General features: G+C 50.8%; 1 protein-coding gene across 1 annotated transcript; it reads left to right on the forward strand.

The window, feature by feature from the left end:
• The first annotated feature begins 2009 nt into the window (after positions 1-2009).
• Hps1 (HPS1 biogenesis of lysosomal organelles complex 3 subunit 1) lies at positions 2010-24034 on the forward strand. Its single transcript, XM_090346102.1, has 20 exons — positions 2010-2082; positions 3178-3272; positions 4126-4242; positions 8246-8383; positions 8565-8707; positions 9428-9536; positions 10586-10746; positions 11015-11123; positions 11689-11787; positions 11882-11951; positions 14261-14310; positions 15482-15649; positions 15750-15929; positions 16956-17017; positions 17444-17578; positions 17681-17745; positions 18650-18795; positions 20889-21002; positions 22882-22964; positions 23400-24034. Exons 3-20 carry the CDS (start codon positions 4126-4128, stop codon positions 23560-23562), a joined length of 2112 nt encoding a protein of 703 aa, XP_090202228.1. The 5' UTR covers positions 2010-2082; positions 3178-3272; the 3' UTR covers positions 23563-24034.
• The last annotated feature ends 975 nt before the right edge of the window (positions 24035-25009 follow it).

Here is a 25009-nt window from a genome sequence, read left to right on the forward strand (position 1 = left end):
TTGATTCTCCACTTCTGCTGCCAGAAGTCTCTCCAACCAAACAACAAATCCATCAGCTATCATCCTAGGGTGTCATCTTAGCACATACCACTCTAAAACAAGCAAGCAAAAGTACAACAGGATCACTGCATTGGTAGTCCTTCCTTTCAAACCCAGTCGAGTTCTGGAAACATCTGAGAGGGGCTGGTAGAATTCTATAATGGCTCATGAATCAACCCATCATTTCTATGAGCTGGAAGAGAAAAGGAGAGTCCTTGAAGCAGCCCATATCAGGCACTATTACGAAGCCCTTGTCTTCTTATTATTCGTTAGGAAAATGTCCTAGGAGTCCTTTTCAAGTTGTAAATGTTATACGATAAATTATTTTTGGAAGAAGAAGAAGAAACCTTTTGTTTTATTCATCTGGAAGTTGGCAAAAATGGGGGCAGGAACATCTCCAAGGAAAAGTTTTGTCTTTGTTCAGGGGATTTTTAACAAGTGTTAATATTTCCTTCCAGAAAACAGTTTACAATATGGTTTATGTGAGTCTGGTGATTACAGGGAGTTTGGGTCCATGGGGTAGTCTATATTTTGAGGTAATGTTTTGTAAGTAATAAAATGTGACTACTCTTAACTTTCTGTTCTCAGGGTGTTTTGTGGGAAGAGGGGGGTAACTTTCACACACGCTATACCTTGACCTTAAAACTGATGGTTGTGTGAGCTAACACTCTCTAGGCATCTTTGACGGATGCATTGTTCTCCTCTCCTGCCTGACCAGCTCTATCTAAGAAGAAATAAAATGTTGTAATTCAAGCTGGATGTCATTGATTGTATGAGTTATAAAGATAACTATTCACAAGGCAACATGCGAACCCCCGAATCTCAACTCAACTCACATGAAGTTCAGCTGGTGCTAATGGGAAAGAGAACAGAGGCTCTGTCCCATGTAGTTATTTCCCTAAATAACTAGATCTAGATAGGTGTAGACTATCTGTCATCTTTTGTCCTTCTCTCCAAGGCTGCTATAGACATCAGAGAGTGAGACAGTGAGTGGGGGGAGGGGCTAGGGGGCCTAACCCGGAACTGGTAATAAAAACCTTTCAATTCAGTACCATTCACCAGAAATTAGTCACATGGTCTCACCTAGGGACTGGAAGCCAGCCTGGGCAGAAAAGTCTGTGGAAAAACTGGAGCGGTGGCTCAAGAGGTAGAGAACTAGTCTTAAGTGAAAAGCTAAGCTGGATCCTGAGTTCAAGCCCTAGTACTTGCTCACACACACACACACACACACACACACACACACACACACACACACACACACGCACACATATGTGCACATAACATTATTCTTTACGGAAAGGAAAACCAAAATCACAAGATACCACCCCATACTCAACATAGATTAATATAGGTGTGTGTATATGATATATATATTGGACAAACAGGTAATTCAGCTTCTGGAGAGTATGCCGGGAGAGAGTCAAGGGGGATGAACACAGCCAGGTGGTGCGCCCAGGGGCGGATCTTGAGGGAGATGGCGGTGGAGGTGCCCACGGTGGGGTGAGGCTGCCGGGTGCTGTCATCGTTGGGAAGGGGAGGCGGCACGGGCCGGGGTGGGGGGTGGGCGAGTGAGGCTGTGGTGGAATTCTTCTCGCTTGGCCCCTGTGTTTCCCCGCAAAAGAACTCTTAACCCGCAGCCTCCCGCCAACTTCCAGCGCCTTCTCCGCCTGCTGGGCACCCCCGAGGCACCCACGGGAAGCTTGGGTGGAGGCCTAGCCCTCTCTACACAGCCCCCCGCTCCCATCCCAATTCGCGGGATGTTTAAGGTGCAATCACAGGTTCCGGACCCCCAATGCGAGCCCCGGGTGCAGAGCCCCGCCCTGGGCGCGGGCGGGCTGCTTCTCCCCGGAGGTCAGGAAGGCGCTCACCCCCACCCCAGGGCTAACGACACCGGGACAGGGCCGGGGCCCAGCCCGGGAGCCCCGCGCCGCCCGCCGCGCCAGGCGGGGGGCGGGGCTCGAACGCGCAGGCCCGCGGTCACGTGAGCGGGCACGTGCCCCACCCGGAAGCGCCCGCCGCGGGAGCCGCGGGAGCCGCGCGCCGGTACGTGGGTCTCGCGGCCGTGCGAGCGCCGCTCTGGCCACCCCACCCCCTCCACCCTTCCCGTGGGGTACGGTCCCTGGGAATCGGGGACCCCCCCCCGCGGACGCCCGGCTTCATTTCCCCCACCCGCAGCGTCCGGAGCCAGGCGGTCCCCGTCAAGGTTTCCGGGGTCCCTGGGCGACGCGTTCCCCGGCTTGCCGCGGGGTCCCGGTGGGCGAGGCCGGCTCCGAGGCTGCGCGAGCGGGGGTCGGGGGTGGGGGGCGTCTGGGGGTTCTCCAGGCCGGCCCTCGAGCCATCTAGAGCCTCCCGGGCCCGCCAGTGCCCCCCCACCTCGCGGGGAGGCCCCCGCTTACTGCGGGGCCTGGGGGAGAACCCCGGAACATCCCCAGAGAAGTCGGCCTTGGCCTGAGCGGGGGGGGGGGGGGGGGCCTGCCCGGGGGTCCGCAGAGCTCCCCTCGCTCCCCGTCTCCTGTTCTCAGCTTCCTATGAAGCTTTGGATTGTCCCTCAATGTCCCTGGTATTTGAAGAAGGGACTCTGGAAATAGGAATAATACTGCTTCCGCCGCCCCCCCCCCAAAGGCGATTGCCAAGCAGCTTGTCTGGCTGCTTGCAGGGTTCTCCCTGACACCCCTCGGGGAGATGGAACTGAGTCTGTTCCCTCCCCTCCCTGCTGTGGGAGTGTGAGTCTGACAAGTTGAAGTGACCTGGCAGAGCCAGTGCTGGAACCCTGGCCTCAGTGCTTTATCTCTTAATTGATTGCCATTCCTGGCATCTTCCCAGGAGACCCCAGGCCTCGTCTCTTCTCACCAAGGACGGCATGGCACCAGCCTGGGATGTGCTGTGCTGCTGCGAGCTCCCATTAGACACCCTTTACAGACTCCCCCCAGGCTGCTCTGCGTGGGCTTGCCGAGCCCCTCCTTGTCCCTAAATGAGCTGCAGTGAAATGAGCCCTTCAGAGGAAAGGGAGAAAGGGGGAGCTAATGTGTGCCGACTTGGCTCTGCACATGGGGGCCCTCTGGCTGGTGCGTGGTGTCCCTCGTGGGGTTGAAGGAACACCTATGACCTCTTACAACCTCCCCCCTTCCCTTCCCCAAGCTTGTCCATTGCAGATCTGAGGATGTCATGCTGTTGTTCGCGGAGCTGGTCACGGAGACTGGCTCCCAGCAAGCTCAGCTGTGCTTCTTGCCAAGGTAGATGGTCCCCTCTGGGACAGACAGAGGAGGAGGGGATCCACTCTAGGGCTGTTGGAAAGACAAGGCAGGAGCCTGAGCCCGCCTGGGCCATCCTCCCCTCTCCTTTCACACCCATCCCCAGCTATGCATGTTACCTTTTACCTGTCTACTTATTCTCTCCATCCATGTGGCCATCAAGGCCACAAAGACTCCCTTCCTCTCAATCACAAGAGACCATTTCTTCCAATTTTGTCCCACTCACCTACAAGTCCTCCAAGAGCTTCTTCCAGCCTCCCCCCACCCTCCCATCTCTTCTGTACACACTGTGCACTCACAGTCTCTCCCAGCTAGCCAGCCTGCGTAGAGGCTATTCTTTTCATTGCTTGACGTATTATTAGCCTGTCCATGGCAGCCTATAAACACAGAGGGCCAGTGGGTTCAAGTTTATAAGCCCACTGGAGCTTTGGGGAGAACACAGTGAGGATCAATTTGTAGTGGCTCCTGTAGAGTGAAGGGACCAGGACCTCAAGATACTGTGAGCCTCCTGAGAATACAGAGTTAGGGCCAAGCTTCCTAATTGCCCTCTTTAGCACATGTACAGCCTGGTCATGTTGCTGAGAAACACTGAAGTTCCTGGGAGGGGAGGAGGATCTGAAGCCCATGCTTCTGTCTGAAGCAGCTGGCTGGGCGCTGCCCCATTCACCGGGAGTAAGGTGCCATGTGGTAACACCAGGAAGGTCTTGGTGGTGGCACCCTGCATATAGGAAGGGTTTGGTGGTTATTTGCTGGGGTCAGGGTCCTCTTCATCACTCAGGACGAGCTCCTAGGTGTGGGGGTGGGGAGTAACCTTGACCTTGCTTCTCCTCGGCAGATGAAATGTGTCTTGGTGGCCACAGAGGGTGCAGAGGTCCTCTTCTATTGGACAGATGAGGAGTTTGCTGAGAGTCTCCGGCAGAAGTTTGGGCAGACAGAGAATGAGGAAGAGGAGGTGAGTTGAGAGATGTTTGCCTCCATCCTGTGGGAACTGGAGGGCTCAGCAGGGAAGTTGTGCCTGACCAGTGCCCTGAAATCTGGCCTTTTCATGTTTGGGGTGCAGTGACTGCCAATTAGGGTGCAAGGAGGTAGAAGAATCTTACTGGTGGAAGAAACTAAAAGAAACTTAGAAAATCTAAGAAACTTGGGTCCTCTACCTAAAAGATTAGCATAAGCTTAATGCATTCAATGATTATTTTTAAATTATTTGATGCTACTAGGGATTGAACTCAAGGCAGGAACTCTGCCACTTGAACCATGCCTCCAACCCTCCCTTTTGTGTGTGTGGGGGGGGGGTCATGGGGCTTGAACTTGGCCTGGGGGCTGTCCCTGAGCTCTTCAGCTTAAGGCTACCACCCTACCCTTGAGCCACAGCCCCGCTTCCATTTTCTAGAGGTTAATTGGAGTCTCAGGTCCTTTTGTGCCCCAGCTAGCTTTGAACTTTGATCCTCAGATCTCAGCCTCCTGAGTAGCTAGGATTACAGGCGTGAGCCACCTCACCTGGCACCCTCCTTTTTTTTTTTATTGGTTACTTTTGAAGTAGTTACTTTATGCCTAGGCTGACCTGCATTGTGATTCTTCTACTGACGCTTCCTCGTGTCACCAGAGATGACAGGTACATGCCACTGGGCCCAGCCTTTGTCCTTCCCGAAAGGCTGGGATCACAAGTATGCACCATTACACCCAGCCATTGGTTGAAATGGAGGCTTGAGAACTTTTTATGCCCTGGTTGGCCTCAAACACCAATCCTTCAGTTTCTGATTCCCACATGCTAGGAGTAAAGATCTTTACTCACCATGCCTAGGTTAATTTTGAGTTTCAGATTAGGCTATGATCCCTTTTGAATTTGAACATGATGAACTTTGAGTATGGATTAAGGGTAATTTATTTTGCATGTGAATATCAAGTTTGCTAGTTTTAATGTCACTAAAAAACAGTTGGGGTTTGTACTTATGTAATTTCCACTTTGCATTTTAAAGGAGCCTATTTGAATTTCTTTCCCCACCTCCAGCCATGTTAATTTTGGGTTGAAGTTGGGGTTTTTTTTTTTTGTTGTTGTTGTTGTTGTTGTTGTTGTTGTTTTGCCTGTCCTGGGCTTGAGCTCAGGGCCTCAGCACTGTCCTTGGACTTTCTCAAGGCTAGAGCTCTACCACTTGAGCCTCAGCACCACTTCTGGCTTTTTTCTATGTATGTGGTACCAAGGAGTCAAACCCAGGTCTTTGTGTATGCTAGGCAAGCACTCTACCCCTGGGCCACACTCCTGGCCCCCTCTCTGGTAACTCTCATCAATCCTTGGAGAAAACAAGATTCCAAAGGTTGTAGACATCCCAGTGATTTTATTTAAGCTGAAAAATCAAGTCTTGTAGGCTTTAAAAAACCTCCTCCTTCTTCCTCCTCCTCTTCTTCCTCCTCATCCTCGTCCTCGTCCTCGTCCTCGTCGTCCTCCTCCTCCTCCTTTTCCCTCCTCTTCCTCCTCCTCCTCCTCCTTCTCCTCCTCCTCCTTCTCCCTCGTCCTTCTCCCTCGTCCTCCTCCTCCTCCTCCTCCTCCTCCTCCTCCTCCTCCTCCTCCTCCTCCTCCTCTTTCTCCTCCTTCTTCTCTGGGGAAGGTACCAGTACTGGGACTTGAACTCAGGGCATAATACACTTGCTTAGCTTTATCACAAAAAAAAAGCTGGCATTTTACTATTTGAGCCACAGTTTCACTTCTGGCCTTTTTATGGTTAACTGGAGATTAGAATTTCTTAAAACTTTTCTGTCCAAGCTAACTTTGAACTACTATCCTCAGATATCAGCCTCCTGTGAAGCTAGTACAGGCATGAGCAATCAAGGTCCAGAAATATATCTAATGTTTAAAAGGAGAAAGGTTTTAAAGTTTTATTTTTAAGCATACTGTACTCACTTTTTTCTGATCATGTTAATAACATAAGTTACTTGTGGGAATTTGCGATTACAAAGAAAAGCTATTATTAACTTCTTAATATACTTGCTTTGGATTTCGATTTTTATTGAGGTCATACCACATTTTACAGTTTTATTTCCTTTTTTTTCTCACTTGCTATTATGTCAAAAAGATTCTTCCATTGTGTTAAACATTCTGAAAGGCATAATTCTTAATGACATCATCATATTCACATAAGTGAATAAATGTCTCATCAGTTAAACATTTCCCTGCTGCTGGGTGCATAGATCACTTCTGGTTAGCTATCACTTTGCTCTAAGGAGCATTGTGCTTATAACTAAACATAGAAACAAAGTTTCAAAGCTAGTCAAAGATAGGATAGCACTTTATAATTCCCACCCCACCAAAAGAAGATTCTCACTCACTCCACCTGTAGAAGAAGTGCTACTGTTTAACATGAGTTGCTAGATCTAGAGTTTTTTTGTGACTTTTCTGTTGGCATGATTTGTGGCAGTTCAAGGAAATTATAGAAAGTGCTTAACTCTATAGTCATTGGTCATTGCCTAAGAAGGTAGTCATTCAACAAACCCTTCTGGAGAGCCTGTCGAGTAGGGCCAGCACGATTTCTGTGCCCATGGAACTTCACGTCTAAACAGAGACAGTACACAGTGAACAGGATGGCAAGTGCACACCTTGAGTTCAGGCCATGATACCTGGCTTGCAGATGTTGAATGGGCTGTGGGGAATGGGGAGTGACTAAAGGAGGGTAGACCTGAGTGTGGTTGGGAAAGGAGTCATCGAGCTGGAGTGAGGGTGACAGGATGGAAACACTATGAGAGCTGGACACACACCCAGGTTCCTGAGCACCAGGACCATTAGCAGCAGATCTGTGCCATCGTGCTCACAATCTTAGCCCTGCACCTACCTGATGACTGGCACCTGGCTCTCTTCTTTCTTTCTTTTTTTTAATTTTGTCTTTCTTTGTTGATCAATCATGGTGCTTAAATTCGGAGCCTGGGTGCAATCCATGAGCCTCTTTACACTCAAGGCTAGTGCTCAACCACTAATGCCCCAGCTCTACTTCCAAAGCTGGCTCTTTTTGAGGCAAGGGTTTACTCAGCTCCCTGTGGATTTCAGCAGGCCAGGGTAAAGACTTGGCTTCCCCACTGGCCATCTGAGTCTCCTGAAATAGAGAAGACCAGCTGCTCCCTCCTTTCTTTCCTCTCCTGCATTGAGAGTTGAACCATGGCTGTCCATGGCTTTCTCCCATGCCTATTCACAGATCCTCAGCACATTCGCCCAGTTTCTTTTGTTTCTGCTTAGTTCTTTTGTTCCTTCCTTGGGAATGTAGTGAGAATGGAGGCAGAAAAGCTTATCAAAGTAAATGCGTGCTTGTTATGGAGAATAGAAGTACAGAAACAAAAAAAAAAAGGAGGAAAAATCCTTCACCATTCTGCTATAAATAAGCATTTAAACAGTGTTGCATTTCTTTAAAAATTTCTCAATACTTTGTGCCACATTCTTTAAAAAAATATTGTGTCAGGAGAATTTTCTGCATCATCGAAAGTAGGCTTATAGAGTTTATACATAGATTCTCTTATCATTTCGATGTACTGTTTATTTAACTATATAATGTTGGAATTTGCATTTTTCCTAATTATCTCTAGCCCTACATTATGCTATAGTGATTATCTTTTTTTTATAGTCATCATCTTTATGCACATAGCTTTGTTTCCATCTGTGATCATTTTCCGTAGGATAAGTTCTTTCCCCAAAGAATTCCATGCCAACAAATAGCATGGACCTTGGTCTATGTGGGCAGGTCCTTGATTGCATGTCCCAAGCATTCCACAGTAGAAATGGCCTCATTCCTCAACTTTTCCTTCCAGACTCAGAGCTGGACTACATAGTTACCAAGCGGTGCACACCCCCTTCCCATCTTCCTAGCCACTGCCCAAGGTGTGGGGGCAGGGGTCCCCTCCAGGATCCTGGGTCCTGTTATTTCCTTTGTCTGAGTCTGGCACACTCTGAGCAGTGCTGCTTTTTCCCTGTCTTGCAGCTCCCAGTGCTGGAGGACCAGCTGAGCACTCTCCTGGCACCCATCATCATCTCCTCCATGACGATGCTGGAGAAACTCTCAGACACCTACACCTGCTTCTCCACGGAAAATGACGACCACCTGTATGTCCTTCACCTGGTGAGCACGTGTAGCCCCACCACATTCCTCTTCCATCCTCTCTCCAAGGTGCCCACATCCTTCCCCTTGTCTTGGACAGTATCTCATCAGACTCTCTGGGACTCTGGCCCCTCCTCACTGTCATGCCTGCATCGGGGTGAGTCCTCCAGGCCTAGCTAACTCCTTGTGGCCATGCCTACAGTTTGGAGAGTGCCTGTTCATCGCCATCAATGGGGACCACACGGAGGACGAGGCAGACCTTCGCCGGAAACTGTGTGTGCTCAAGTACCTGTTCGAGGTACACTTCGGGCTGGTTACTGTAGACAGCCAGCTCATCCGAAAGGAGTGAGTCCTCTCAGCTGGTCCCTTCTGGGTCCTCTGCCAAGCAGCCTCGGGGGGCGGGGGGAGCAGGGTGTGTTGCCCATCTTTATGAAACTGCACCCACCGGGTCCCTTGGGCCCACCTCTGGGCTTGCAGTGAAGAAGAACCCAGTGAATGAGCGTACACACGGAGGAGGTGGGAAGGGCCCTGGACAAGGGGGGTTGCTTGAAATGTGGACTCAGAAGACCAAGGTGTGAGACCACCTGATCCCCTGAAGCCACAGTTTGAAATCCTGGGTCATTTGAGCTTAGGAGTAGGCAGACATTGCTACAAGATGTGGTAGTCACAGCGGTAATGATGCTGGGGCTGCCCAGACCCTGCTGTGGTTACACGCAGTGTTCGTGAGGGCTGCACCACTGACAGGAGATGCCCAGGCTGTCGGTTTTCAGGGGTTTGTGAGGGCCATGAGAGGCACAGGAGACAGGCACCTTCCTGGCTCCTCACACACTTCCTCATGTCTGTGTAAAAGAGATTAAGGAATGAAGTCATTTGCTCAGGTGTCTCTCCCGGGTCCCCATCCATGCCACACCACCTAGCAGCAGGGCACGGCTGGAAGCATGGCCTCTCACTGCTCTGTGGGCCCGCCGAGTGGGGTCTCTGATACTGATCTGTGTGGGGCCCTTGGGGTTGGGGTTAGAGTTCAGCTTTCTCACCGTCTCCCACTTTCCTGGGACCTGTCGCCAGGCTGAGACCCCCTGACCTGGAGCAGCGTATGCGGGTGTGGGCACGCTTCCAGAGCCTGCTGGGGACCTACAGCCACCTGAGGGAGCAGGAGCAGAGCTTCACAGTGGAGGTGACTGTGGGGTGACTATGGGGTGCGGGAGGAAACAGACCAGGCCTGGATGCAGAAGGATGTACTCTCTGCCCTCAAGAGGAAACTCGCTGTACATGGCCACTAAAAGTATAATTAAGCACCCTGGCTGCAGTATTTGTTTTCCTTCTCAAAATCCATGATGGCACAAAGGATGAGCAGTCAGTTCTTCCTGGGGTATCAGAAAAGACTTCTTGTAGAGATTTCTTGTAGAATGCAGTTCAGATAAAATCCAGACCCCTCCCCAAGCCCGCTAGGCCCTGTCTGTTACTGTCTCTCTTATCTTCATTCTGCCTTGGGGATCTAGGCCTTTCTGTCTCAAGAATTCACTATGATCTTGTTCAATATGTTAGTCATTAACTGTGTGTGGCTTTTGAGTCTAGTCTAAACTGAGGTCTGCTGTACATGTAGTACACACAAAACGTGGATGACCTGGCACCAAACAATATAGGAATAGCCAATTAATATTGCTCTTGTGTTATATATTGGTGCTATATTTGATATATTGGGTAAAATAAAATATAAAATTCAAAGTCACCTGCTTCTTTTTTTTTTAACTAGAAAATTTTAAATCACTGGTAGGCCTTTCTTTCTGTTTCAGGCACACAGCACAGTTCCATACTGTCTCCACATCACAGGGCCTTTGCATCTTTTTCCTTGGCTTGCTGCAATCTCCTTCTCTTTTACTGGAAGGCTTTTCAACTGCTCAGGTATCAGTTTAAAAGTCACCTTCTAAAGGACATTTCTTTGAACATCCTATCCTATTTCTCTCTAAACACTTCTGTGTCCTTCCAGCTCAGCACACATCACAGTTGACCCTGACTCTCAGTTGCTTGGTGCATTGTCTGCCTTTGTCCACCAGAGTCTGGGACCACCCTGGATATCCCATGCAGACTGGATCCATGCTTTCTTATTCCCCTACCCTAATACTTGGTGTGTAGTGTGCTCCAGATGGGCTGAGTGAGGGTGCTGCAGGCTTGAGCAGAGATGGTAGGGTAACGTGGCTTCCTCCCTTGACCACCCCTGCCCAGGCTGTGGAGCGGCTGATTCATCCCCAACTTTGTGAGCTGTGCATAGAGACACTAGAGCGACACGTGGTCCAGGCTGTCAACTCTAGGTCTGCGCAGAGCGGCGAGGAAGCTCAGCACGCCTTCCTGCTGGTCCACACCAAGCTGCTGGCTTTCTACTCCAGGTGAGCCCAGGGTGTGGTGACTCCCTGCCCAGACTCCTCTGTGCCTCCCTTCAGCCTGCTCCACCATCAGTGCTACTTGAGCCCTTCTCCACGTGCGTGAGAGGCGAGAACCTCCTTTTATGCTCCTCATTCCCATTTGTAAATATATCCTTATTCTCAACCGAGTTTTATGTTTAAAGATTGGTAAGTAAAGTGTTATATAAATCTTGCCTATCTCCAGGAGAGACTGACTTACATGCTAACAAGCCACCTGCCTGTGTTTCTGTAGCCATGGTGCCAGCACCCTGCGCCCCGCCGACCTTCTGGCCCTCATCCTCCTCGTCCAGGACCTCTACCCCAGCCAGAGCATAGTGGATGAAGAGGAGGACAACGCCCAGGTCTCAGGGTTGAGGAGGCAGTCAGGGAGATGGCTCAGGAACCTGTGTGGGGAATAATGAATAATGAATACTCTCTAAGTCACAGTTGGGGTGTTTTGAAAGGCACAGAATCTGGGACATTTAAAACATTTCAGATTTGTAGAGCAAGTCCTGCTTTGGAAGCCGGCTACATAAGCCGGGTCTGTGTTGGCCCCCTCTGGGCCTTCTGTCCCTGGGTGACCCCTAGAGGGGCATTACCAGGTGTAAAAGAGGTCGAACCCCACAGTGCTTGGGCATGGTGGGCACTGGATGGCATAAGACGCCATGCATGTAATACCGATCGTAAGTGGTAGTCTCGCTGGTTTGGATACTAGTATATTGGACTTCCTAGAATTTTAGTAGTTCTGGAAAAATAATGGGCTACCTAGGAATGAAACAGCCCTGGGAAATCTGCCGTCCTCACTCCCAGAGTTTCACATAGCAAGGCTTCTCTCTGATGTGCTGGGAGGCAGGACAGGTGGACACAGGCCGGACTGGACTTTCCCCAATGAGCCTCTCCCCTGCCTCATCACAGCCTTTCCCACAGAGGAGGCCTCGGGGCAGCGAGAGCATCCCCGTGCAGCGGCCCAGCAGCACGGCCAGCACGGGCCCCATGGCCCCCACAGGGGAGAGTTCTCCGGAGACGGTATGTGCCAGGCCCAGCCTGCAGAAGGGCAGAGCTAATGCTCATCTTTCCCTGTCCCTTTGCTTGGAATCTGAGCTGCGCCCTTTCCATCCAGGACACTGACAGCTTCTCCCTCCCTGAGGAATACTTCACACCAGCTCCTTCTCCCAGTGAACAGAGCTCAGGTAAGGTGCAGGGAGAAGGCATGGTTGCCATATTGGGGCAGAGCCATTGAGTCTGTAGTATTAGGGTTCAGTGGGCCGTTATTACAATGGCACCAGCTCTCTATACTCAGATTACTAGGGAGCAGGATGTTGGCTGAGACCACGCTCACCCCTGCCACCTCCATCCTGAATTCAGACTGCCAAGACCAGGCAAACAACCCCCTGTGTTTTTCATGGCAAGTTGATTTCACTTAAAAATGTGTCTACAGGTATTATTCTCGCCCTCAGTTTTCTTTTTGTTATCACTGATAATTGAGTCACTAAGTAAAATTAAGGAATAGTCATTTGATTTCAAGCGCATTTGAAAACATATTCTCTGTAGCATATACTTATTTTTCCAAGGTTATATAGGAAAGTAATGTAAATCCTTAAAATGTTATTTACAAAAATGAATGCACGGCATTGCTTAGGGAATTAGCAAAGCCAAAACTCCAGGCTATGTTTTCTGCCTCTCTCCAGCAATCTCAGGGGAGGGAGGGACCCTGCGCTTCATCCATCTGATGGGGAAGAGGACCCTGTGGGGGCTGTGTTTTGAAAGTTCATCCTGTGGCTTCCTTAAACCAGGGGCTCAGCACTGGCTGACCCAGCTTCCCAGAGCAGCTCCAACCAGCCCAACTCATGTAGTTCACAGGCCCAGGTGCGCCCAGTATGTGCACTGGCACTCACCTGGGGATTTTGAAACATGATGGTTGATTCTCTGTTCATGAGATTCTGACTCCACTAGGCTGGGCCTGGGGAGGAGGGGGGTGGCATTCTTCAGAATTTCCCTCAGAAAGGTTCCCAAATGATTTTAAATGGCAACCAAAGTTGAACACCCCAGGTCAGATTATCTTAACTTTGCAGGTATGGACAGGCTTGGGGCCTCTGGGTGCCCTAAAGATTATGTGCTGACTTTGTTTGTACCTCTTTCTTGGCTAAGGGTCCAAAGCCATTCTTAGAGCCCCTGAGCTTCTCGCAAGATAGCCTCCCTCACAGGTTCCTTCCTCCCTCCTCCCTCATTCATCACCACCTCCCCCTGGCCCTTCTCTCGTGGCGTTTAGTTTTTCATGCCAAAGCTATAAATAATGTTCTAGTGTGCACCGAACTCACAACTTACAAATGGCCTGAGTCCTGCTTATCCATTTGTAAATCAGGTGTATAAAACCTAAGAGTGGAACACACTGTACCCCAGGAAGCATGATTATAAATGAGGGTTATTTACCAAGACATAGAAAAGAGAACAATATTATTGCAAACATGTAATACTTTAAATCTATAATGGTAGGTGTGATAAGCCCAGGTTGCCAAAGATAATCTAACCAGAAATCTGATTGTAAAAAGAAGCAGAACTTTTAAAAAATACAATGCAGTCGATTGCCAGGCATTGTTGGCTCACACCTGTAACAATGAAATGAAAATGATGAATGAATGCCATTTATCACCTTCGGAGGCTGAGATCTGAAGATCACAGTTCAAAGTCAGCCTTGGTAAGAAAGTTTGCAAGACTCTTATCTCCAATTAATTACACACACACACACACACACACACGCGCGCGCGCGCGCACGCACGCACGCACACCAGAAGTGGGCTGTGGCTCAAGTGATAGAGTGCTGTTTGTAAGCAAAACTGATCTGGGAAAGTGCCCAGGCCCTGAATTCAAGCCCTAGGGCTGTCACATTAAAAAAAGAAGAAGGAGGAGGAGGAGGAAGAGGTGGTGGTAATGACTAAATAAAGTAGTGGGTCCCCTCAAGTGTTGTGAGAAGAAAATAACTCACTTTGCAGTAAGCTTGATGATTGACTGACTTGCTGAAGGAGGAAATGTGGGCTGTGTGGGCTGACTGATAGACAAGCGGTCCTGAAGGAATAAAGAGTGCAGAAACAAGGAGAAAAGGGAGACTGTGAGGAGCCACTCATGCATGCCCATGCACACACACGCACACACACACACACACATGCACGAATAAACATGCACATATACCCAGCACCAGTGCATGCCTGGGAGTACAGTTCCTAGCAGCTGGCTCTGCTCTGCAAGAAGCTTCTCTTTTCCTAGGATGCTCTAGCCCTGGTACTGGCCTGGTACTTGAGCTGTATGGCCTTTTGGGGGCTGCAGCCATAGTGAAAAAAACAAAACAACAACAACAAAAAAAACCCCACCTTTGTCCCTGTTGAGTGCATGGAGCTGAGCCATCCCTAGGACAAGGTCCCTGGCCCCAGCTCCTCTGACCTGCTGTCTGGCCATTGTGCACTCCCTCGCATATTGACCATGCATTCTCCCCTGTGGCCTGCAGGTAGTACCGTCTGGCTGGAAGGTGGCACCCCACCCATTGATGTTTCTCAGGTGAGTCCCCTGGGTCTGCCCGGTCACCCCTCATCTGAGATGCTGAAGGCTCTGTGGGCTCCCCTCACACTTAACTCTGTACCACAGCCAGCCTGCTGGCTGCCCTGCTGGGGTTTTCAGCCTGGGTAAGGCGGGAGGGGAATGAGGTGACCCTTGGGCTGGGCTTTACTGTGCAGTGAATCCCCAGTGTCCCTCCTGTTTGGGGAGTGAAAGTCCAAACTAGGTTTTGGTTTTTTTTTAATCAAAATATAAACACTCATTACAGGAAAATATAACAAAAGCCAAGTGTAGAAAAGAGAATAAAAATCACCCCCAGTCCTGTCCCCAGAATGGAATTACCATTTTAGGGGGGTTCCTTCTAGTCTTATTCCTATGATTTTACATGAGCCTGCTGACTATATGTGTAACTGTGTTGTTTTCTTGGATCTCATTTAAATCCCGCTGTGTTCCATTCTACTTCTTGACTTAGTGCACTCTGCAGCAGCGTGGGTGTTACAGATTGCTGGCGAGTCCAGCCCTTGCACCTGCTGCTGTTTACTGAGCAGAGCCACAGAACAAGCAAGCCATGGTTTTCCAATTTTGTATTACGTTATATACACTGGCATGGCATCCTTATCAAGAAATTTTTATGAGCATCGCGATTCTCCTAATTCTCTTATTAATTTTTCCCACTAAAGACTTGCTCATCGAGTTCTTTTTTCTTTTCTGTGTCCTGGAGTTGGAAGACTGGCAGGATTCTCCAAATGTGGTTGACACATTAAATGTTAACTACCTTCCTCTTAATTGAAGCCAGAGCAGAGCCCCTTCCAAGACTCTTTCCCTTGGGTCTGTCTCCTGTACTTCCGGGTTCCTCCTTGACCACCTAGCCCACTCCCACACCCCTTCCACGTCCCTGCATGGCATCCAAGCCCGACTCTGAGTAGAAAAAACCAACAGAAGTTGACCAGACAGACAGAGGACAGCAGCTGCTAGGGCAGTGCCAACAAGAGAGATGCAAGAACTTGGATTTCTTGGAGCTAAACATTCCTATTATAGTTCCTAGGTAATAAGGGAACAAGACAGCCATGGGTGGATCTAAGCTAAAGAGGAGACCAAATGGATCCTCCCTTCTTTTTTCCCTTCCTTCCCTCCTTCCTTCCCTCCCTCTCTCATAGCTCTTCTCCCTCTGCAGATAGCTAAAGAGCCCATCCAGGCCCTGGTTCTTCCCTCCCCAGCACCTTCCAGCCCTAGAAGGATCTTCTTGGATGCCAGTGTAAAAGAGAACTATTGCCCTTTGGTGCCCCATACCATGTATTGCCTGCCCCTGTGGCCAGACATCAACATGGTACTTCTGACCAAGGTACAGACCTCCACCCCCTTCCACTGCCCTGGGGATCCAAGGGCCTCCACAACTTCTCAATGCCTGCCAGTTTTCCCCCGGACTCTGCTCTTCCCTATAGAGTTCCAGGACTGCATTTGCTCTGGTCCTGTATCAGCTGCTGGATGGCTTCTCCATGCTGGAGAAGAAGCTGAAGGAAGGCCAGGAGGCTGGGAGTGCCTTCCGCTCCCAGCCCCTTGTGGGAGATCTACGTCAGAGGATGGACAAGTTCATCAAGAGTCGAGGCGGACAGGAGATTCAGGTGGGCCCCAGATTCCATCTGTACTCAGAATGGGAGGCAAAGAGGAAGCACTGGGGTGGCAGGAACGCCATCTATTCTTACTCAGATCTATGGTCTTTGCTTTCCTCGGTGTGAAACTATAACAAAAACCAAACAGCGTCAGTGTATGTTTTCAGGACGTTTTTATGTGAGTTCTAACATTAATTAGAATTCCCGTGTTTTGAATGAGGAAACTGGAATGCCTATACGCCATGGCATAGCCAAGATCTGCCACCCCATGAATGGCAGAACCAGAGTCTGTGCAGTGACTTAAAGAAGACCAGTGCCTTGCATTCCCCCTGCAGGGTCACCTAGGCACAGCATTAGCACGTATAGAACACAGGACACTCCTAAACCATGGAACACAGAGCCCAGGGGTATACCGAGGTCTAACCATGGGGACAGTACATGAGCAACCATGCTCAGGTGATCTCTGTACCCCAGTACCACCTAGCTCAGTGCTAGGGTGGCTCAGGAGAAAGGCTCACTGGGAGCTGCTCCACAGCTGGTTGGACCTGGGCTGCTGGAGAAGCTGAGATCCATTGTGGTTGGTCTGAAAAGATCAGGAGGATTGGAGGAGGCAGGGTAAGATGTTGATGCAGCCTGGCAGTCAGCACGCAGAGCACATCTCACAGTGTGTCAGGCATTGCAGAGGTGCTCCTGTTTGAATGCCAAGTCATACGCTTCAGGGAAAGCCACCCAGTCTCCTGCAGAGCCTCCCCACTGCCGGCTCCAGCCCTGAGTACTTCCCCATGAGGGCCTCACCTGATCATTCTGGTGGAATTGGTGTATGTGGCTGTACATACAGAGGCCGGGAGCCCCACACTAAGCTCATGGAAGTGTTTATAGGAGATGTTTATATGCCATGGGAAGAGGGGACTGCTGTTGAAGCCAACTGTGGCTGCCCAGGGCAGGTGTGTCTGGAGTCTGGTGCCTTCCCAGGGCCCCTGGGGAAGGGGCTCCCCTGGACCTCACTGCAGAATGCAGTGACATCCATCCTTTTTGCAGAGCACCTGGCAGGAGTTTAAGACCAAGGCCTTCTCCAGAAGTGAACCGGGATCATCCTGGGAGTAAGTGGTGGGCCACTGGGAATGGGGAGCCACACAGACAGGGGAGGTGCTCTCCAGAGACCGGAACCCTCCAGGCCCAGGGAAAAGAGGCGCAGGAAGGATCAGGTGCTTGGGAGTTGCACTGACAGGCAGCTCCTGGGAGGCTGGAAATGGAGGCCAAGAGCCAAGGACACACCACCAACAATCCAGAGGCCTAGACTCAGTCACAGCTCTGGAACCTGGTGTCACCTCCAACATATCAATTTCCATATAAATTTGCAAACTGACACAGTTGGACAAGATGCCATGTGGTAAGGCACACCACAGGGAAAATGAGGCAACTGTCTCCTGGCCTGCTGAGGAGGTGTGTTGTCTTTGATCAGCAAGGCCACAGGAGCCATGTGCTCTGCCATTCCCAAGGTAATACTCTCACCTCCCTGTACCCAGGTTGCTCCAGGTATGTGGGAAGCTGAAGCGACAGCTCTGCGCCATCTTCCGTCTCAGCTTCCTGGCCACTGACCCCAGCAGGGGAGGCCCACAGCTGCCCCCACACCTGCAGGACCAGCTCCAGAGGATCATGCGGTGAGCGGAGGGAGTGCACACATGCACCCAGATAATGCTGGAGATGTTGGTTGGTGCAGGGTGCACTCATGGCGGCCGGTGTGCCCCGGATTCCCTTCGCAGGGAGAAGCTGCTGGACTGGAAAGACTTCCTACTAGTGAAGAGCAGGAGGAATGTCACCATGGTGTCATATCCTAGTGCCTAGCCCAGCCAGAGCAAGACAACCCCAGAGCTGCAGGACCACAGACCCTGGGGAAAGATAGATGTGTATTCTACCACCCTGACTAAAAGATCCCTGAAGAAGAACAATGGAGCCACCAATCCCCTACGCCCCTCCTGGAAGACCACCCCAAGGCTGGAATTTTAGCTGTTCCTTCTGTCCCAATGTTAACTCAGAGGCGTGCAGATCCTTTATGGCAGCGATGTCTGCCAGGACCCGGTTTCTGTAGTCTGGGGTTTTCTGTTAAGAGTTCTCTGTTGGTCTCCTGGGATCCTCTCCAAACACAGTGGCAGGTAAAAGCTCTGAGAAGGCCTGCCATAAATGTATTTCCCTGTTTAGAAAACCATTTTCAAGATTTGTTTGGCCCTTAGGTTTTGGGACACTGATTTTATTGAGTAGTGATTTTTCCCCCCTGGTAAATGTCAGTGAACTTTTCCTATGTTAAAATCTCCTTCCTGAGACTTGGATCTTCAGTAGGTGGGTGAGAGGGAGGCAGAGGGCCTGGACTCACCAGCCACGGCTGCAGGTATTCCCCTCTGACCTGGCAACCTTGCCATCTCTCCCATGAACAGTAGTGATGCACGATGTACAAGGCCAAATGAAGGTGTGTGTATCCAGGTTCATCTCCCAAATGACCCTCCAGAGGGACCCAGACGTGTCTGTGGTAAATGTGCAGCTGTTTAAAGACCCAAAGACCTTAAGGAGGGGGGAGTAGAGAGATCTCTATGTCCCAGAATCCTAGGGTGAAAGTGTGCAAGAAAGGGCAACCTAGCCTTCCTAGACCCTCTGCTTGGCAAATAGGGAATCCAGGACCAAGACAGAGTTACCCTTCCTGGTACCTGGTGCTGTAAGCCCCTTAACTTAAGCCCTCACCCACCTGGAAGACTTCCCAGGCCTGGTGCATTTCATCTACGTGGACCGCACGACTGGGCAGATGGTGGCCCCGTCTTTCAGCAGCAGCGAAAAGACTTCGTCAGAGTTGGGCAAGGGACCCCTGGCTGCCTTCGTCAAGGACAAGGTAATCTCTCCTCTGCTCCTTGATGCTCTCCACTGACCCCTGTATAATGCCCACCCAAGAAAAATAGACCTCCAAGCTCCATGAGGCTCTGACTCCTCCAAGGTTCACCACGCTGCTCGGCCAGCATCTACGCTGTTACACATCACAAGTGCCTCGGGAACATGGGCTTCCAACCCGAGGGACCCAGGGCTGAGGGGGCAGCCCTCTGTGACACACACTCGCAGCACAGAGGAGGACATAGCCAGTGCCTGGGGTAAATGTGTGCTCAACAAGGAAAGATCCATGGGCCAATCCATTTGGTCTTCAGAATTTTAATTGTTTTTAGTTTCTGTTTCTTGCCACACGTGGGGATGAAAGTCAGGGTGTTGCACATGCCAAATAAGTGCTGTGCCACGAGTTCAGCCTCAACAGAATTTAGAGTAATTGATTTCAAGTAAGGAAACATTCTCCAGGAGTTCTTCTATTCTCCTAATCGAACCAACTGTAATTCATGACAAATCCATATTTGGAGTGGGGGTGGAGAAGGGATACACCTCTGGCACTTTCTAATAATCTGTAACCTTTTTTTGTCTAACTAACATCATAAGAGCCAAAATGAACTGGGTGGCAAGAAGGCTTGTGTTGGGGACCTGGCTTTGCTATCACTCATTGTGTGGCCTTGAATGGGACCCGGTCAGTATTTCTGTTTCTTCTTCCGTAAAGGTAGATCATGGCACTGATTACTCTATAGAGTTATTGTAAAGAGTAAGGGAGCTGGAACCTATGAATGATTCTGCCCAGTGGGTAACGCGGAATATAGGTAGAATGCGTAGCTCCCATCCTCCTCTCCACACCTTTCTCCTGCGCGTCTCTGGATAGCTGGGCTCTGGCATGTTGTCCTTTGTTGTTTTCTATGCAGCTGTCTGCAGTTGACCTCACTATGTACTATGTATTTGCATGTGTGTGAGAGAGAAAGTGTGAGCGTGTGTGTGTGTGTGTGTGTGTGTGTGTGTGTGTGTGTGTGTGTGTTGTGGTATGTGTGCACACATGCTTGCCTCTTTACATTTCCCATGGTAAAATTGATGGCTTTGCCATCTCATCAACTGATGGGAGAAGTGCCATGATACATTTCCCCTGTGCTGTTCCTCATATGCGTGATTTTTAACAGCTCCATAATAGTCCATCATGTGAATGTGGCATCATTCACATAACCATTTCCCGCTGTTTGAACCTTCAGATTGTCTCCGGGCATTCACTGTTATAAACAGTTGCTCCCTTCACACATTTTGTGCATACATCTGAGTCCTGGTCGCTGATGCTTCCCTCGATATAGATTCCCAGAAATGGAAGTACTGAGTCCGATGGGAGGAATGTTATTAAGGTTATTGATGAGTGTTGTCAAGTTGCTTTCCTGGAAAGTGCAGCCGGCCCATGTATCTCTTTGCAGACTTAATTTGGTTCTCCATTGTAATCGGCTATGTAGTAAATGCCGCCTCCCTTCTACCATGGCTTTTAGTAAGAACACTCACACGCCAGCCCCGGCATGGCATGGAGTGGGAAAGCCACGAGGTCTAGCCACCTGTCCTCAGGCAGGAGAACATCCCCAGCATAGGACAAGCGGAAGAAGGCAGGTGGCCGCCTGCTTCCACAGTTGGCCAAACGCCTTGTGATGAGCTCACGTTTGGACTTGCGCACTGGAGCAGATGATATGCCTGGCTCAGGGCTCCAGGTCCTCAGGTGGAACTGTTGTCACCTCCCAGACCTGGATGAGTGGGGGCTCTAGACAGAAGGGACCCCCTTGGGTGTCCAGGTGGCCACACATTGGTCAGGATCCTGGCAGGTTTAATCACAATATCTATTTTCCCATCTGAATGAGCACGTTACTAATTTATGGCTTATATGTAGTTATGTAATGTATTCTTACCTTTTGTCTCTCATTCACCCATTTACCTGATAATAGTCTGCTTCTGAGCCTGGGCAGTGGCCTAATCCAAGGAGAAAGGCCCTAGCCTCTGGGAAGCCCCCAAATCCAGTGCTTTGCTTCCTTCTTTCCAGAGCTGAGAAAAGCCACATGGCAGGCTGCAGCTGCCAGCTTTTCACTCTCTTCTCTCCAGGTCTGGGCCCTAGTCCGGATGGCACGCAGGTACCTACAGAAGGGCTGTACCACCCTGCTCTTCCAGGACGGGGACTTCCGCTGCTCCTACTTCCTGTGGTTTGAGAATGACGCGGTGGGTGTACCATGACCCTAGAAAGCACTGTTCGAATGCCATCCATTCCCATTACCCTTGAATTCCTTGTTGTCCTGTGCTGTGTTCAGTCTGTCACCTCATCTTTTCCTAGTAGAATAACACATAAGCTCAGCATTGGAACCCAGAACCAAGGTCACATTGTCACCATTAACTTTGCTTTTTAATCCCTCAACCACTGCCTAATCACTTTGCTGAGCACGCACATGGCCCTCAGGTGGTCTTCATCTGCAGTACTGTAGCATCATTACCCATGCTGTACATACATGTTCATGCTGTACATCTAGGCGGAAGAGCCAAGGTCCAAAGCACTTCACCAGCCTGTCCTGCGTAGGGCAGCTGCCAGCACGACTCGTCTCCTGTCCTTCGACCTATATTGCTCTCTCTAGAGGCCACTGTACCTGCCATGTAGCCCATGTCAGGGGAACCCACTGTCTACTGTGTCTCTCCCCCTCTCCTCCAACTCCCCCCCCATGCCCACTTCTTTCTTTACTTGTCCCTCTGTGTGTCCTAATGATAGCTTAATGACCTAAGGGTCATTTCCTACAGCCCTTTCCTCCCTTGTCCTTGTGCTCCTGCCTCACTCTGCTCACAGAGGCCAACAACTCACCCCTTCCATAGCAGTGCAGTCGATGGGCCTGTCACTGGGGTGGCTTCATTCATCCCTCATAACCACGCAGTGGTTGGGGGTGGGTTTTGCGGACTGCATTTTGCAGGTAGGATTGCCATGGTCAGATACCAAGGCCTGGGTCACAGACTTCACATGAGAGGCCAGAACCTAGCCCTGCTCTAACCAACTCAGGCTCCCACCTTCACAAATGCGAGAAAGCGCTTTGAGGGGCTGGGAGTGGCCTAGAGGTAGAGTGCTTGCCTAGCATGCACGAACACCTGGGTTCAATTCCTCAGTACCACATACATAGAAAAAGCCAGAAGTGGTGCTGTGGCTCAAGTGGTAGGGCTCTAGCCTTGAGAAAGCCCAAGGACAGTGCTTAGACTCTGAGCCCAAATCCCAGGACTGGCCAAAAAAAAAAAAAAAAGAAAGTGCTGTGAGCTTCACCTGAGCATCTAGGGAGAGCCAAGGATTCATGTGCTGAGTGGACCCCGCAGGCAGGAGACCTGGATGTGAGCTGCCCACAGCATATGTCCTGTGTGAGTGTGGGTGGAAAGGTCCCTGCACGCTGCCCTGTCTGCCCCCCTCCTAAGGCACCTCATGCCAGCTGAGCCGCAGTTGAGGGCATTAGCTCTGTGCATGGTATCCTACACGTCCAGTGGGTCTTTATTTTTTAAAAACAGTCGTGGGGCTTGAACTCAGGGCCTGGGTACTGTCCCTGAGCTGCTTTTGCTAGAGGGTAACACCCTAGTACTTAAGTACCACTTCTGGCTTTTTCTGTGTATGTGGCACTGAGGAATCAAACCCAGGGCTTCACGCATGCTAGGCAAGCACTCTACCCCTCCTCTCCTACCCCAATTATTCCCATCTCTCCCATCGGCCAGGCTTTGGGGATGCTTTGCTGCCTAGGACCCTGCCTGACACCCTAGGCCGCTCCACTCTGCCTCCTCTCTGCTCACCCCAGCTCCTCCCACCCCATGCACACTTGGTGAGGCAGTGAGAGCCCCATGGGCCTACTGCCCACTCAGCACTTCACGGACCCCGACTGGAGATAGCGTCCTCGCCCGTGTTCTCAAGGTGATGGCTGTTAGCCACGTCCAGGTGGTGAAACAGGTAAAGAGAGGTACACACGTTTTCCCTGACACCAAACACACAGTAGGGCCACTCGTGTATCTCCCTCAACCCTGAGTTACTTGCCTCACACCCACTGCCTCCCTCTTCTCAACTCTCCTCCTTTTCCTCCTCTCACAGGGCCACAAACTGCAGATGATCGAAGTACCTGTCCTCTCGGACGACTCTGTCCCCATCGGCGTGCTGGGAGGTGACTACTACAGGTGAGGCCGAGTCCCCACGGGAGCCCCATGCACCCCAGATTCAGTGGCAGTGGCCATTGTCCTCACAGGGAGGGCCCCCAGAAGCTGGAAACCTGAGTCAGAGCCCCTTGTGGCTACAGGCCAGCCCAGGGCTCCATGGGGGAGGAAATGCTAGTCCTGCTGTTGGCATAACCTTGGCCACATGGGAAGCACTCTGTGCAGGGCCAGAACCTCCCTGCTGGCTCCTCTTAGCTAGGACACCACGGGGTGAGGAATCAGAGCCCCAAGAAAGGAGCCGTGGCTCACGAAGCATGGAAGACATCACTGCGGCCCACATGGTAGTACGAGGACTGTAGGAGCCTGTAGAGGCTATGCTCTGCTCCTGCCTAGCAGAGCCCCTGACCTTAAAGAAGTGCCATGACCTTGCCTCTGAGTCCTGTCCTCCCATGTCCCCAGGAAGCTCCTGCGCTACTACAGCAAGAGCCGCCCAGCTGAAGCCGTCAGGTGCTATGAGCTGCTGGCGCTGCACCTGTCCGTCATTCCCACTGAACTGCTGGTGCAACAGGCTGGCCAGCTAGCCCGGCGCCTGGGGGAGGCCTCCCGGGTGCCCTTGCCCTAGGCCAGGGCTCTCCAGCCACCCCTGCTTGCAAATGCACCCCATGGCAAGAGCAGCCTCCTGTCTCCAGCAGCCTACTGAGGATGTACCGAGGTCCAGGGGTTCTTAGATTACACCTGGGCTGACAGAGTAACAAGCAAGCCCCTGCATTCTTCCCTCTGGAGATAGCGGCACCCTATTGATTCCACTGGTCTCCTTGAAACCGTAGCAGCTGTGGGTACACCAATGGCAGAGGCTGCTGCACCTCTGTTCGTCCCTGGGAGATGGGAGGACGCCCCTAGTGCTCCAGCCGGCTGAAGACACTGCCTGCTGTTCAGAGAAGAAGCTATTTCCTTCCCCACGTGAAAGGTGCTCACTAGTGGTTTGCATTCCAGCACTGCCATCTCCCTTCTGTAGCTCCAGGCATTTCTCAGTCTATACTGAAGCTGGATTACCAAACACATAGTAGGTGCTCAATAAATACTGTTTATGGTCATCATCTAAGTCCAATGTGTCTGTGCCTCTGGCCTCTGGTGTTGACACTGAGAGAATCTCACTAGGCCCAGCTTTCTTCGGAGGCAGCCTCCTCCCCTCTGTCCCAGGGCTGCGATTTCGGAGCTCCACGCCCCTGGCTCAGAGATCCACATCACTTTGTCAGCATGAAGCTTGGGTTATGATGTACATGAAAGCTTGGCATTCATCCAGTGTGCCTTGAGTTAAGACCACTTTCGAGGGGTGTAGTTCCTACCCCAGTCTAGGCCCAAGGCTGGAAGACCACGAGTGCTAGGACACAGCCCACTTCTCTTGGGCCAAGAGGCAGTGCTGGGGTAGAGGGAAGTGGGACCGTGAGAACGTGCTTCCACCACAGAAAGGAGCAGCTGTTCTGGCCAGCTTGCGTGCAGGAGCTGGGTTGGCTGCATCTGTCTTGGGCTGGGATGCATGTGAAGAAGACCAGCCTTCACCTTGAAGGGCCAGCTGTGGAGAAAGCAGGTGCTGAGGTAGTAGAATCTGTCTCTAGAGACGACTAGATGTGTATTCCTCCTTTGTGCATCTTGTGCTTGCTAGGTCAGGCACTCTACCACGCAAGACAGACCCCCTCATCCGTGATTTAGTTACTTTTTGATAGGGTCTTGCATTTTTACGCAAGCAGGCCTCCAAACTCAATCCTCCTACCTATGCCTCCTATGCCACCACACCCATCTCATTGGCTGATTTGGAGTCATACATCCTGTCCTGTACATAGGATCCTCTTTAGGTTATTTATACTACCTAGTATTATGTAAATACCACATAAATAGCTGGCATACTGTATTTATTGTCTTAGGAAGTAATGACCAGAAAGAAGTCTGTCCCTGTTGAGTACAAATGTGAGTACTTTTGAATGGTTTTGATCAGCGGTTGATGGATTTCATGTAAGCCTGAGAGTTGTGATAGGAGACACTGATTCAGATTAGAGCAGAGACACTCACGG

The sequence above is a fragment of the Megascapheus bottae genome, chromosome 15 (assembly GCF_031878675.1).
Source record: "Megascapheus bottae isolate mThoBot1 chromosome 15, mThoBot2.hap1, whole genome shotgun sequence".
Classification (NCBI taxonomy): domain Eukaryota; kingdom Metazoa; phylum Chordata; class Mammalia; order Rodentia; family Geomyidae; genus Megascapheus; species Megascapheus bottae.

Bases quoted from the DNA above. Each gene is read 5' to 3' on its own strand.
- Hps1 (XM_090346102.1), top strand. From the start codon at position 4,126: ATGAAATGTGTCTTGGTGGCCACAGAGGGTGCAGAGGTCCTCTTCTAT. The intron at 9,537-10,585 runs GTGACTGTGGGG...ACCCCTGCCCAG, and splicing joins AGCAGAGCTTCACAGTGGAG to GCTGTGGAGCGGCTGATTCA. The intron at 17,018-17,443 runs GTAAGTGGTGGG...CCCTGTACCCAG, and splicing joins GAACCGGGATCATCCTGGGA to GTTGCTCCAGGTATGTGGGA.